This window comes from Ictidomys tridecemlineatus, chromosome 2 (assembly GCF_052094955.1).
Source record: "Ictidomys tridecemlineatus isolate mIctTri1 chromosome 2, mIctTri1.hap1, whole genome shotgun sequence".
In the NCBI taxonomy this organism is placed as follows: Eukaryota; Metazoa; Chordata; class Mammalia; order Rodentia; family Sciuridae; genus Ictidomys; species Ictidomys tridecemlineatus.
Genome location: NC_135478.1, coordinates 24,241,441 through 24,256,433, shown reverse-complemented (window position 1 = coordinate 24,256,433; position 14,993 = coordinate 24,241,441). Strand labels below are relative to the sequence as shown.

At 51.4% G+C, this 14,993-nt stretch overlaps 1 protein-coding gene across 2 annotated transcripts; it reads right to left on the bottom strand.

Moving 5' to 3' along the window:
* Positions 1 to 4,473: 4,473 nt before the first annotated feature.
* LOC101972042 (3-ketoacyl-CoA thiolase B, peroxisomal) lies at positions 4,474 to 14,736 on the bottom strand. Of its 2 annotated transcripts, XM_005317365.3 has the most exons (12): positions 14,497 to 14,736; positions 14,240 to 14,333; positions 13,185 to 13,242; positions 11,047 to 11,126; positions 10,703 to 10,745; positions 8,825 to 8,923; positions 7,606 to 7,686; positions 6,264 to 6,454; positions 5,756 to 5,935; positions 5,420 to 5,475; positions 5,162 to 5,307; positions 4,474 to 4,840 (listed from the first exon to the last, which is right to left on the bottom strand). In XM_005317365.3, the coding sequence occupies exons 1-12, from the start codon at positions 14,665 to 14,667 to the stop codon at positions 4,765 to 4,767; spliced, it is 1,275 nt and encodes a 424-aa protein (XP_005317422.1). In that variant the 5' UTR covers positions 14,668 to 14,736; the 3' UTR covers positions 4,474 to 4,764. The 2 variants fall into 2 exon arrangements, with proteins under 2 accessions (XP_005317422.1, XP_040145951.1); XM_040290017.2 differs by lacking the exons at positions 10,703 to 10,745; positions 14,240 to 14,333; positions 14,497 to 14,736 and adding an exon at positions 13,475 to 13,497.
* Between the last annotated feature and the right edge of the window lie 257 nt (positions 14,737 to 14,993).

Below are 14,993 nucleotides of genomic sequence, written 5' to 3'. Positions count from 1 at the left end.
GTTGCTTGGAGTGTCTGCCAGCAGGCATTTCTGCTTTCCATCTGTCTTCAAATGCAGAATGTGCCTGGAGGGGGCACAAAGCCTCTGGGGACAGGGGCTCACTGACTCTCAGGAGGCAATTATGGTGAACTCAGCAGAGTTCACTGTTATTTCCGTCAGTGACAACTTGGGGTCTGAAGGCATGGAAAAAGGACACCAGAGGGATAAGAAGACAGGGAGTTCCCAGAACAGAGCCTGGGGGGTGCACTCACCCACAGAGATGTCTCCCAGCTGCTCAAGCCTCAGCTTCCTGTCCTATAGACCCATACATAGTCAAGACAGCAAACAGAAGCTCATACAGGTCATCTGCTTGGATGCTTCCTATACCAGAGGTGGCTGTGTATCTAAGCCGTGGTCCCTTGATCTCCTGAACTACAGGACACCACTGTGGATAAGCTTGGGATCCTTCAGTATGCAGAATGGTATATGACCTGGATGGGATGTTGTGTATCTGGCTGTACCTCTCTAGGCCTTGAAATTTCAGAATATTAGTGAACTTTCCAAGGACATATGATGAAGAAAGATCTAGAATGTCTTCTCTTTGGTACTCACAGCTGAAACTTAGTTCCCAGGATACTACCTGGAACTGAATAATAACTTTTGTCAATCAGAAATGAGATCCAGCCTGGAGCTGGGGCCATTGTGGCCTGGATTACCCAGTTTCGGAGATAACCTTTTCTACTTCTACCTCTGGGTAAGCAGTTGTGAATCTTGAGTGAGTCATGGCCCCTGAAAATTCAGCCCATTGGAAGCAAGGATCCAGATGGACATCAGATGTCAAAAGATGTCAGGGCAACCAGAGTGCTTGAGATGCTGCTCTCTGGACCCAACCTTTCCCCTACTTTGGCAGTGGGAAATGGTGAGTTAGCCAGACCAGAGCCAAGACATACAGGTCTGTGGGACTGGGGCAAAGGTTTTCTGTGGCCTGATTTTTATTCAAAAACAACCTGTTGCTTACTTTTGGAAGTGTGTACTCTACTCCTCTGTCAGGTAAATGACCCATGAAAACCTTGAACTGTGACTTAGCTTCCTTTGCTAGTTGAGCAAGCTGGAAAACTCCAGGCCCATCCCATTAGCAGAGGCCTGAAGATGGGGAGGACTCTGGGGCAGGGGGATCCTTGGTGGAGCTCTGATCATCTGGCCCTTCACTACTTGCTCTCCCAGATGGGGCTGGAGTGTTCCGTTGTTTCTACATGTAGCCTCAGACCCAATTGTCTTTGTCCTTTGAGCTGCATTGAGTTGAAATAATAGGGACATTAGCCAGTGAGAGAGCAGCAAAGGAAACCCAACCTCTAGGAACTGGCAGAAGCTCAGACTGCTGAACCTGCAGTTCAGGGTCTCCCACTCCCTGTCTCCAGAACAACTCTTCAGCCTCACCTCCCAGCTGCTCACTCATGTGACTTTTTCTCCTTTCAGTTAAACTATCTGCCTCCTTCTGTCCTCCCTACTGTGCCAATTCTGTCCCCATGGAGTGCTGTTCCTAACTGCTTTCTCTGCCCTCGCTAAATCCTGCCCCAAACACAAGCTCACCACTTGCACATATCTTCCCTAAGCTCTCAGACTTACAGTGAGAGATCTTCCTTTCCAGTAGGTAGCCTGTGCTTCCCTGTGATGCGACTGTGACACCTGACCCTGCTATTCATCTCCTGTGGGATACACTCTGTGTTGGTCGGACCTCCTCTAGGGCATAGTACTGTAGCTCCTCAGCATGAAATCAGTGGAGTCCTGTGCTCAGGAGGGATTTTAGGAAAACTTGGTGGAACTGGTGACAACTAGTGTAATGGGATTAAGGTGGCTGGTCTGGGTTGCACGGGCCTAGGGAGCCATCCACCTGGGAGGCCTTGTGCAGTCTGAGTTTTAGCTCAAGGGTTCCCTCACTTGGCTGCACCCCAGAACCCCCAGGTGCATTCAGTCCCTAAGGTTCTAGATATGTATGTGGATAGTTTGCAAATGTCCCCAGTTACTGCTGGCCTGGGCAGATTCCACTGGGAAGACCAGTCCTTATAACTCTGAGCCCAGTGTGAGAGAATGGGAGCCCTAGAGCAAGGACTATTAGAACAGTGGTGCCCTGGAGAGCTCTTCATCTAGGTGAGAAGTGGCTTGTAGGGTCCTGGGGAGTGTGCACCTCTAGAGATGAGGTCTGCCCATCCCTGTCCCATGGATCTGGTCTGGCATGGGCACTGGACTACCAGGTTGTTCCAGATCTTTGCACCCTTTGATGGGAACAGTCACATGGCCCAGGAGCACAGGGCTGCTATCCATGGGAGCCTAGCAGGGCAGGAGGATTGACTGATTGCGCCTCTCACTTTGTGTTTCAGTGGCATCCCAGAGACTGTGCATGTGTCCATGTCAACAGACAGTGCTCATCAGGGCTGTAGGCAGTGGCCAACATAGCTGATAATTTGGGACTGGGTTGTGCCCTTGGCCAAGGCCTGGGCTTAGTCTTGCCCCTAAGGGTTAGGAGATATCATTGTCTCCTGGGCCAGCAGTAGCATTTCTGTGAGGACTCTGAGTATAGTGAGTGCAGGGTCTCCCCTTGCCACTGCCCCACACCTCCAGGACACCCCTGGATTTTTGTCTCTGGGGCTGGACTAAGTGGCACCTAGAGATCAGGTAGGACAGGGGCTCTGCTGCTCCCAGGACAGACAGACCTTGGTCAAGGATGGTTATGAAATACTTTTATTGCAGATGGCATCAGAAATGGGTCTTATGACATTGGCAATGGCCTATGGGTAAGAATTTCTTTCTGCCAGAGCTCCTTAACCAATGGTGACAATCAAACTACTTTCCCTCTGGTCAGTTCTCAGAGGCCATGATTTGAGGATCATTTCCTGGTTCCCTTAGGTAGCTGGCTTGGTGTAGGTCCCTCTTGATGCAGCCTAGGAGTGACCCCCAAATCTGGCTACTCAGGGAAAAAACCCTGCCTGAGTACTTGCAGGTGAGGACAGGTAGCCTCTAAATTTCTTCTCACAATTTTTCCCCCCTTTTTACTGCTTTGGATAGTGAATGCCAGAAGGTGTGACTAGGGAGCTACATTCTAGATCTTTTTCATTTTTGAGGGAAGATCTTGCTAAGTTCCCCTCACTGATCTCAAACTTGCAAACCTTATCCTTCAGTCTCTTTGGTAACTGAATTACAGATACTGCACCTGGCTCTCTTGAAAACTTTTCAGGCTTGAAAGTCTCTGTTCTTTGGAAAAATAAAGCTGAGGAGGCTCTGACTTCCTCAGGAGGTGGGTAGCACTGGTTCTGACCTTTTGGGCTGCCTTGGAATCCTCTCTGTTTCTGGACAGGAAGCATCACTGGCCCTTGACCAGGGCTGAGATGACCTCCACTTGGTTGCCTGGCCTGTGTCTTAGTTGGAAGAGATCCAAAGTCCACAAACAGGGACTCTGGCAGGGTGAAGATCACTGCATCCCCTGTCACTTAGTGTCTCTCACCTTCCCTGGTCTCACTGTGCAACAGATGCGAGTGATGTAAGAAGCATGACTGGAGCCTCGTAAGTTCCTCTGGAGGCATTTGATCACCAAGCAGGTTAAGAACTGTGATTCTGAGAAATCTTGGATCTTAGTGTCTGAAGGGAAGGGACAACACCAGTGGCACTGGCACATGCTGATCATTGCCAAGAGTTGGAGGGTGAAGTATTGCTCAGGCCAGTCTAGCTGGGAACAAGCTCTTGGCCTAGAATCCCTTAATTAGGATGACCATGACAAATTGCCCACCATTCAGGACCTCAGTATCCTCCTCTATAAGAGGGGACACATACCTAAGTGCTATCTAGGTTTTTAAGAGAATTAAATCACATGTGGTGCTCTAATGCATGAAAATAGTTCAAATTAGCATTATAAGCATGGAAGCACTGCCAAGGCCACCAGTTATTCTGTAGGCCATATGCTTCTTCTCCTCACAGTCAATTTTGAGGAGAGTATAGTTCTCTCTGCACAGGCCTGTGTGCTTTCCTATTGGCCCCCTCACACGTCCTTTTCTGTGCAGGTCAGGTCACTCTTTGAGGTGATCATTGTGCTGACTTTAAACACATTTGCACTCCACATCTGGTGGACTCTGAGGGCAGGCAAGGGCTTAGAGGATATGCTCCCCACACTGCAGTGGACATTAGAAGCCTTTCTGTGAGAACTAACAATTCACTGGTTGAGCAGAATTATATAGAACATCATCCTGCCCCTGGGAGTGTGGAGAGTTCGGTGATAAGAACAGACCCAGCTGAGGGAAGGGATGTAGGGATATGGACTGGGGGGTTCTGAACAGCTCCTGGGATGGAGGAGCCCCCTCCAGGGCAATGGTCTTGGCCTAGGACCTGCATTGTAAGTCCCCAGAGCTAACACAAAAAAAGTTATACCACTGTGGAGACTAGGGCAGTTCAGACTCACTACTCAGAAGGAAAATACCCACCCTTGGAAAAATCCAGCCATCAAGATGAGATAACAAATGTTTATTGTTATTATGTCCATTCTACCCTCATTCATGAGACCACAGTTCCCTAGGATTTACATGGGGGCCTGGTGACGCACACTGGCTTTGTCTGGCCCAGCTAGAGGGGGCCTGGTGGTAAGGACCAACACCCACCCACTCCTGTACTGTGTTATCAGTGTTCACAGTTTCCAAATTAGTTGAAGTGCCTCGATTTGTCCCCACCACCAGTGATGAATGTCCCACGTGGATTTGCTTCCCTAGAGTCACTCTCTGGGTAGTGCCTTGAGCCAGGGACTCAGTTCCCAGGGTATTCGAAGACAGCAGCAGCTCCCATCCCAGTGCCAACGCACATGGACACCACTCCATACGCCCTGGGAGAGGGAACTAGGTTGGCTGGGCACAGGCACTCTGGGCAGAGGCCCAACCCCCTGACCAAGGTCCTCGTGAACAGGACCAGATCTGTGGGAAATTAGTCCTCTGACTGCCCACTTAAGTACTCAGTGGCAGATATACTCTGAAGGCCAGGTATCCCTTTCAAGGCTGACCCTCAGGGACAATAGATATCATGTCCCTATATGCCCAGTTCAAAGTGCACATCTGTGCATATTGACCTCCCCAAGCTTCCACCTTTCGATGCCCCAGCTCAGCATCCCCCATGACACCCCACATCACCCCAAGGGGAACAGCCTCACCTCTTCCCACGGCGCTTCAGCTCATTCAGCAGTGTGATGACCTGTCGTGCTCCAGTGCAGCCCAGGGGGTGGCCCAGGGCCACCGCTCCTCCCAGAGGGTTCACCTTCTCAGGGGGGATTCCTAGCTTCTCCACACAGTAGACAGCCTGGAAGGAGCCAGAGCAGCGCCTGGACACGCTGGCCCCCTCCCCTGCATGGCTTGTCCACTGGCTCCCACTGGGTGCCCAGGGCTCAGGCAATGGGGAGACTAAGACTCACCTGGCTTGCAAAGGCCTCATTGATCTCAAAGATGTCCACGTCATTCACTGTCAGTCCTGCAGGTGAGGTTCAGACCTGAGCTGACAGAGGCCCATGGGCAGGCTTCCAGGTCTTCCCAGACCCCACCTTTTCATAGGCCCACAATTGCCTAGTGTGAGGTTACATCAGACAGGTGACTGGGTCTCAGCTATGGGTCACAAAGGCCTTGGGTACGGAGTGCCAGCCCGCCCCATCTTTACTCTGCAGCACCTGCAGTTCTACCCCCAGTATTCACCCCCAGCCCCAGCAGCAGGGCATGAGGGGACCCAGGTCTAGAGTCTGAAGGAGCCACCTGACCTGCTTTCTCCAAGGCTACAGGGATGGCATATGCAGGTCCAATGCCCATGACATCAGGTGGGACTCCAACCACTGCATAGGACCTCAGGACCCCGAGGATGGGGAGGCCCAACTCTTCTGCCTTGGACCTCCGGGCCAAGAGGATGGCAGCTGCTCCATCGCTCACCTGGCTAGAGTTTCCTAGGGAGAAAGAATTGGGGTGAGGAGGGATCAGGGCAGAGCAGAGGAGAACCAGCCCACTGTGGCAGACATGCAACTTTAGCCTACTAACTCTGGGGACATGTCTGGTCCCACGGGACATTTGAGAGACTGGCTGGAGGTCCTGAGGAAATGCTGCCCTAGGGAGGGAAGGATGCCTGGGGCCATTCAGAGTCTTCTTAGCTATCAACCCAGGCTGCCACCAGGGGTTGCCAAGGGACCTGGTCTGCCCCAGACTCCAGAGCAGAAAAGCCAGCCTGGTGACAGTCCCTGGTGGCAGCCCTACTCCAGCACCCTGGCCCGTACTCACCAGCTGTGGTAGAGCCGCCATCCTTGAAAGCAGGCTTCAGTTTGGCCAGGCCCTCCATGGTGGTGTTGGGGCGGATTCCCTCATCCTGGGACACAGTGATGCTCCTCTTGGTGCCCTTGTCATCGTGGATGGTGGTGGTCACAGGCACAATCTCAGCGCGGAAACAGCCCTTGCTCTGGGCTCTTGCTGCCCTGCCAGCAGCAGACAGCCAGGCTCAGTCTCCCCTGGAGCTCCCTTCCTCCTGTCCCCACTCTAGCCCATTGTGGCAGACATGCAACCTCAGCCTGCTAAATTCAGAGACATGTCTGGTCCTAGGGGACATCGGAGAGATCAGCTGGAGGTCCTGAGGAAACCTGCCCTGTGGAGAGGGAGCCTTGCTGGGGATATCCAGAGCCTCCTTTGCTATCAACCCCAGGTGTCCACATCATGGCTGATTCTAAACTCAGTGGGGAGAAGGGAGCTTGCAGGTGGTGTTTGCTTTTTAGAGCCCTTTGCCTGTCAGTTGCCTCTGCTAGTCTGAGGCTGGAGTCCCAGGAACATTTGTGATGGCTTCTGCTAGCTTTCTGGGGTTACCCAACATCTGAATTTCACCCCTTCCTGAGATTCCCCAAATCTAAAATGACACATCCTAATCTCTATGATGTCTTTTCCAATTCAAACAGAATTGAACCCTGAGGTATTTTAGGGTTACCCTTACAGCGTATGTAAACTACGACACCTAGGGGCATTTCAATGGTAGGAACCAGAGCTTCTAGCAAAACCCACAAGGCAACTTGACCCAAGAGGCTAACAGTCCCTGCCTTGGAGAAGCCCACTCCCTGTCTTTGCTATCCTTCCTTAGTCTGGCCAGGATTGTCCAAACCTGTTGGCTGTTGCCCCAGAGGCCTGAGCCCCTGTATTTCTGTGACATCGGCCCTAGCCCTGGTCTCAGGATGCTTCCCCAGACCCAGGCCTGCTCCAGAAGCTAACACAGCAGGTCCACAGCATAGTTGACCCCACACTCTAGGTTCCTGAGGAGCCTATGGCTACCATGTTCAGTTCTGAGCAGCAGGTAAAGACGAATCCTCCTCCTCATTATGCTCCAAAGAACCAAGGAGGAATTGAGGCCTAAGTAGGGAGAAGGTACTCTGCATGGACAGTCAGCAGGAGAATAGGGAAGAGCCACCAGCTCAGAATGGCACTGCCCCCTTTCCAATCCCCAGCTGGGAGGCAGGAGGATTGTAAATCCCTAGTACATAGCTGTACTCTTGGGACACATTCACCTCAGACCTCAGACCACCCAGGATGGCCTCACAATCTCACTCTCCAGTCCTTTCAAGGTTCCACTCCAAGCAGCACTCACTTTTGCTGGGAGGCGAGCGCAAAGGTATCCTGCTTCTCTCGTGAAATGCCAAACTTCTCAGCCACGTTCTCTGAGGTTATCCTAGGACAAAAGTAGTACCCAGCTGGGCATAAGGCTGGCAACATGGGGACCAGGGCCATTCATGCCACAGAGTCAGTACTGGGGAATCCGGCAGTGGCATTCCACCTCCAGCATTGGAATGGGGCAGACAGGGAGTCACCAATGCTGGCCAGATGCTCAGAGTTCATACACCAAAGACACCCCCTCACAAAAGATGGAGGGCAGCCTGCATTGGCAGCAGAGCAGAAGAGAGTGTGTTCTCTGGGTGAGCTGCCTCAGCACAGAGGAGAGGGGAAGGAAGGTATATTGGAGATACTAACTGCCACACTTTGCCAGCTTCCTCTATGCCTCAAAGACAGTGCTTTCATGTGGGGTGATTAGGATGCCCACATCACCTCTGGAAAGGCCAAACCTTGGCTTTCTGATCACCATGGCTGGGCCTGTCCTTGTCCTAGGAGTCCAGATCCATGGCTAGGCTTTGCAGTCTGAGCTTCTGTTCTTCACACTATCTTTGGAGAAGTGGTATGTGGACTAGGCTAAGACATAGCCCTCTCCAGCCTCAACATGTGTGGGAGTCAGGCCTCCCTGTCCACAGACCCTGGAGATGGACAGACCTTGGTGACACTGGCTGCTGACCAAGCTACTGGCCTTATGCAGCATACTTCATAGGTTGCATCTGACAGGCCCCAAGGTCCCTCATCGGCATGGTTAGGGATAAAAAGCTCCCCACTTGCAACACTAGGCTCCCATGGTATGGAAAGATACTGATATCTGGCAACTTGTGACTAAACACCTCAGAGGGGTCATGACAAGGTGGACTATTTTTGGAAACTTGGGTTCAGAGAAGATTTGGGGACCTCAGGAACAGGAAGCAAAAACAGCATCAAGTGTCATGCTCAGAGTCCCTAAAAAGTAGATGCCACACTCAGGAAGCAGGCCAAGCCTTGGCATCACCAGTCACAGATGAGAAAATCCCTCAGCCTTCATATATACATGCTCAAACAGGACTTCAGGCAGGGGTGAAAGATACTCTGCAGGAACTGGATAAGATTCCCAGAGTCTACTGCTAACATATGTCCCACTCGTGTGGCCAGTGGCTGCTCCTGAAGAGACAGAGCTGAAGGGGCACAGGTACACAGAGCTATGGATGGGCACTCACCCCATGGGGATCAAGCAGTCTCTGGCCTTCTCATTCTCCAGCAAGCGTGAAGTGATATTTCCAGGGTTCCCTCTGTCAGCCAGGGACATGGACTCCACCCTGAGGAGAAGGAGGAGGGAGCTGAGCCCTAATAGGAACACACCCAAGGATACAGGACATGTGGCAAGTGTTGGGAAATAGCCCGGGAGTCCTCGGGAAGTGCAGTGCCTTGTCTGGGAGGCACAGACAAGTGAGGTTCAGTTGGGGCTAGGGGGCTGCTGAGCCCTGTCTCTACCTGCACCCCAGGACAGAGCACTGCAGAGTCCACTCTCCAAGGGGAAAGGACATGCTTCCCTATACATCTGCTGAACTAGCCAATTGGTAGTTCCCACAGAAAGCTTTGAAATAAACATGAAAGTCCAGAAAACTTATGCAGTAAATGCAGGCCCTGCCCTCAGGGGCCACAATTTAGATAAATATCTTTAGTCAGGGCAAAGATCACATCTAAGAGCAACCTGACTTGCATGACAGGAGGTATGAGAGGAGAGCTAGGTGGCTTCTAAAAGTACTGTGAGGAGGGAAGCAGAAGGCTTCAAGACTCACAGTAAATGACCTTGACAGAGTGCTGGGGTGCTCACAACACTAGTTTCCAATCTTTTTCAGGCATGAAAGCTCTACAGCATTAACTACAGGTACACATCGCCATGGTGTTAGGGATATTCATTGTTCCATTTAATCCTCTTAAAATCCTTGACAGACCTGAGGTAGGTATCCCCTTTTATAGATGATAACACTGAGGTCCTGAGTGCATTGTCACCCAACCTGGATCCCACGTTAGGCATTCTGGCTCTGGAGTTCACTCCCAAGCCTGATGCCAAGGCTCAAATCATCAGTCTCCTAGTACCTCAGTCCATACATACCCTGATTGGGAATAGAAGCTCCCTTAGGAACTCATGAAGACCACACTACTTCTCCTCAAGTTACCCCTTCCCTAGCCCCTGTTCTACCTTAGTAAGAAAGGTACACCAGAAACATCAAAGGGCAGGCTGGGCTGTAGCTCTTGCCCTGCTAAAGTCCCTGATTGTGGTGTTGGCTCTATTCCAACTGGGACATAGGTTAGGACAACCCAGTACAGCTTAGCATGAACCTGGATAGAGGCCAGAAATGCTTCCTGTCAATAAACACAGAAAGAAGCAGAAGCATGTCACAACCCAGGTTGATCACCTCCTGAGCCTGCCAAGGGCTCCCTCAGCCTATCTTAAAAAGCATCAGAAATTCCCATCCCCTGGCCCCAAACTGAAGGCACTGAAAAGAAAAAAAAAAAAAAATCTGGAGCTACATTTCCTGCAAGAAAAGATGGAATCATAGTTTGGGTGTTGGAGACAGTGATTAATGTCTAATGGAGACATTAGATATCAGATTATGTTCCTCAGAGGCCAGTAGGGAGCCAGTGGTTTCCACCTGGATACCTAGGTAATACAGAGGACGGACACCTGAGAAAATGAACAAATAGTCATAGAGGAAAGACTGCCCTGGTTTAGAGAACTAGAACTTCCATTTCTCTCTCAGTATAATAAAAAATCAGTAAGAGCTGGAGAAGAAAGTCCAGTGGCTATATTTTCCCATTATGCTATCCACATTTTCCAGCCTGACAGATTTCCAAGAGAGAAAGCTTAGAGGCCACCTTTCCTCCCCTGCTAGTATTCACATGTGAGCTTTTTCTGAGCAACCAGAATTAGGGGCCACTCCTAGGCTGCATCTAGAGGGACCCACACCAAGCCAGGTGCCTAAAGGAACCAGGGAATGATTCTCAAATCATGGCCTCAAAGAACTGAGCAGGGGGAAATTAGTTTGATTGTCACCATTGGTTAAGGAGCTCTGGCAGAAAGAAATTCTTACCCACAGGCCATGCCAATGTCATAAGACCCATTTCTGATGCCACCTGCAACAAAAGCATTTCATAACCATCCTTGACCAAGGTCTGTCTGTCCGGGGAGCAGCAGAGCCCCTGTCCCATCTGTTCTCCCTCTAGGTGCCACACAGCCCAGCCCCAGAGACAAATACCCAGGGATGTCCTGGAGGTGTGGGGCAGTGGCAAGGGGAGCTCCTGCACTCTTTTTGTGCTCAGAGTCCTCTCAGATGCTTATTGCTGGCTCAAGAGACAGCAACATCACTGACACTAACCCTCAGGGGCAGGAATAAGTCCAGGCCTTGGCCAAGAGCACAACCCAGTCCCAACTTACCAGCTATGTTGGCTACTGCCTGCAGCCCTGATGAGCACTGTCTGTTGACCGTGGACAGAGGCACAGTCTCTGGGATGCCACTAAACAGAAGGTGAGAGGCACAATCAGTCAATCCCCCTGCCCTGCTAGGCTCCCATGGACAGCAGGCCTGTGCTCCTGGGCCATGTGACTGCTCCCATCAAAGGGTGCAAAGATCTGGAACAACCTGGTAGTCCAGTGCCCATACCAGACCAGATCCATGGGACAGGGATGGGCAGACCTCATCTCTAGAGGTGCACACTCCCCAGTACCCTACAAGCACATGTTCTTCCATCTTATAATTCTCTTCAAGCTGAGATGGGGAAGCCTGATTGGGCCATAGAGGTCCTTCTTTTTCTCCTTCTGGTGACTGAACAAAGACAACTAGACCTCTCTGCTTCCCTCAGAGAACAGAGCAGTGGGCTTGTTGCTGGGGCAGGCCACCAGAGTAAAAGTCAAGTCTCAAATATATGCCAGCACCCATCCCCACCCTCCCTAGCCTTACTCATAACCATGAGGTTGGTCCTTCACATTCCATTCTCTCCCCATGAGCTACTTCTCACCTGGATGAAGAGCTCTGCAGGGAACCACTGTTCTAATAGTCCTTGCTCTAGGGCTCTCATTCTCTCACACTGGGCTCAGCTTGGGACTTAAGAGTACTGGTCTTCCCAGTGGAACCTGCCTAGGCCAGCAGAAACTGCGGACAGTTCCAGGCCCTCCTCATACATATCTAGAACCTTATGAAGTGAATGCCTTTGATGGTGCTGGGGTGCAGCCAGGCTTGGGAAGCCCTAAGCTAGTGCCCAGGCCAGACTCTGCAAAGGGAGGATAGCTCCCTAGGCCTGTGCAATCTAGGCCAGCCACCTTAATCCCATAATACCAGTTGCACCAATTCCATCAAGTTTTCCCAAAATTCCTCCTGAGCACAGTGCTCCACCAGCTTCATGCTGAGGAGCTACAGTACTGTGCCTTAGAGAAGGCCCAACCAACACACAGAGAGTGTATCCTAGTGGAGATTAATAGCAGGGTCAGTGCCACAGGCACACTGCACACTCTACACTGCAGGGAAGCACAGGCTACCTACTGGAGAGGAAGATTTCTTACTGTAAGCCTGAGAGCTTGGGGAAGCCATGTGCAAGTGGTGAGACTGTGTTTGGGGCAGGATTTAGCTAGGGCAGAGAGAGCAGGTAAGGGTAGCACTCCATGAGGACAGGAGGAGGCACACAGTTAAATTGAAAGGAGAAAAGTCACATGAGTGACCAGCTGGGAGATGAGGCTAGGGGCTGTCCTGGAGACAGGGAGTGGTAGACCCCTGAACTGCAGGTTCAGCAGTCTGAGCTTCTGTCAGTTCCTAGAGGTTGGGTTTCCTTTGCTGCTCTCTCACTGGCTAATGTACCTATTATTTCGATTCCATGTAGCTCAAAGGACAAAGACAATTGGATCTGAGGCTACATGTGGGCCCATCTAGGAGAGCAAATAGTGAAGGGCCAGATGATCAGAGCTCCGCCAAGGATTCCCCTACCCCAGAATCCTCCCCATCTTCAGGCTTCTGCTAATGGGATGGGCCTGGAATTTCTAGCTTACTCAACTTAGCAAAGGAAGCTAAGTCACAGTTCAAGGTTTTCATGGGACATTTACCTGACAGAGGAGTACACACTTCCAAAAGTAAGCAAGATGTTGTTTTTGAATAAAAACCAGGCCACAGAAAACCTTTGCCCCAGCCCCACAGACCTGCATGTTTTGGCTCTGGTCTGGATAACACACCCTTTCCCACTCCTAAAGCAGGGGAAAGGTTGGGTCCGAAGAGCAGGATCCCAAGCACTGTGGTTGCCTCGACCGACATCTTTTGACATCTGATGTCCATCCTGATCTCCACTACAATGAGGTGAATTTTCAGGGGCCAGATCTCACTCAAGAATCACATGGGGGCTGGGGATGTGGCTCAAGCGGTAGCGCGCTCGCCTGACATGCGTGCGGCCCGGGTTCGATCCTCAGCACCACATACCAACAAAGATGTTGTGTCCGCCGAGAACTAAACAATAAAACATTAAAAATTCAAAAAAAAAAAAAAAAAAAAAGAATCACATGGCCACGCCAGAGGTAGAAGTAAAATAACTTACCTCAGAAATTGGGCAATCCGGGCCATGATGGCCCCAGCTCCAGGCTGAAGCACATTTCCTGTGGGAGAGGAAAAAAGAAAAACTTTATTCAATGCTAGATGGTGTCCTGGGAATTAAGGTGCTGCTGTGAACCTGAAAGGAGACATTCCATATCTTTCTTCAGGAATATCAATCATTAACTGGCTCACTTGAGGCTCTGGAATTTCAACATATGGAGTAAGGGGAGCCAGACAAACAACAGTTTGTCCAGTTCATATATGAGCCCCAATGTTGGAGGGTCCCAAGCTCACATGCTCATGCACCTTCCTCTTCCAAAATCAGCAAAGGCTGGGCTGTTATCCTTCTTTTCCACGTAACATGAAAGACATGAGGGAAAGAGGAACACAGTGCAAAGGTTGAAGGCCAACAGCACTGGCAGTCAGGCAAGTGAAATATTCTGAATATGCACCCTTTCCCCAAGTCATCCTGCTCCAAGAACTGCTGTCACTGTAAAGAGGAGTGGCTTAAGTGAAGAACTCATTGGATGAAATGGTGTTATATACTATGTTGCTATAGTTCAAGGGAAGAGGTGTAGGGTGGAAAACAGTGTTAAATCACAGCTCAAGGCTCTATGTTCAATCCTGTGTTGCAAATCTTCCACCAACCCCCCATCCCCAGTGTCTCCATCTGCAAACAAGGTACTGAACTTGATGAGTGTTGGCATTCTCTCATCTCTGCTCTGGAACAGATACGATCCAGGGCACGGAGAACCTTGGCTTTAGGTCTCCGGAGTGCTCTGGAACCCTTAGGTGCTAGAATTTCTGCACTTGGGACACCTATTTTCCTTATACTTATTCGTCAAAATACATGAGGAGCAGCAAAATGTCTGCGATTGGGGGTGTATTGGCTCACAGGAGGAGATCACATTGAAGTCAGTGGACTCCACAGTTCCCTTCAGTGACAACTCGGGAACTGGAAGCGGGGACTGGAGGCGGGACCAGAGGCGTGGAAGCAGAATTTTGGAAGGAGCAGAAGACCGGGAAGCACCCTGTGCCGGGCCTGGGTGGTGCACTCACCCACGGAGATGTCCCCCAACTGCTCAGGCCTGAGCTTTACGTCCTGGAGAACTGCAGTCAAGACGGCCGACAGAAGCTCATCTGGGGTGGTGTCCTGCAGCGGGATGCACAGCTGCGGTGAACCTGGTTTGTGATACCCTCCGCGACCAGAGAACGCACTGCAGCACGTGTGATCGCAGCCCAGAGGCTACTGAGTTTATGAACGGACCCTAGCCCCCACCGTCTCACCCCAGGCACCGTTCCCCGAGGGGCCTCACCTTAAAGCCGCCGCGGCCCGCTTTGCCAATGGCAGTGCGCCGTCCGTGCACCACCACCACGTCCGCAGCCGAGGCTTGCGGGAAGCTACTGAAGCACGGCGCAGCCTGCAGCGCCGGGTGCGACTTAGGTCGGCCATTGAGGTGGCCCAGAACAACCTGCAGCCTCAACATTACGCCGCTGAGACAGTGCGACTAGTCTTCGGCCTCACCCACAGACAGTAGGAAATAAAAACTGCCTCCCGCGCAGGCGCGGACCCGCCCCTCAGCCTTTAACAGCCTGTATACGGCCGACAGCCTGCCTGACGGATTTGATAGGTCCTCCCAAGTTCCGCCCAACCTGCTTCAGCCAACCAGAAAGAGGGTTTTCTGAGGACAAGCTCGCCTCCCACTGGCCCTCCAAAGCCGCGCCCACAGGCACCACGGGGAACGTCTTTCTCTCAAAGTCCCGCCTACTACCTCAGGGCCAATCAGGATGCGGACAATTGTGAAGCTCCGCC

Bases quoted from the DNA above. Each gene is read 5' to 3' on its own strand.
- LOC101972042 (XM_005317365.3), bottom strand. From the start codon at position 14,667: ATGTTGAGGCTGCAGGTTGTTCTGGGCCACCTCAATGGCCGACCTAAG. The intron at 5,308-5,419 runs GTGAGTCTTAGT...GGCTCCTTCCAG, and splicing joins ATGAGGCCTTTGCAAGCCAG to GCTGTCTACTGTGTGGAGAA. The intron at 4,841-5,161 runs GTGAGGCTGTTC...TCCCTCTCCCAG, and splicing joins CTGAAGCGCCGTGGGAAGAG to GGCGTATGGAGTGGTGTCCA.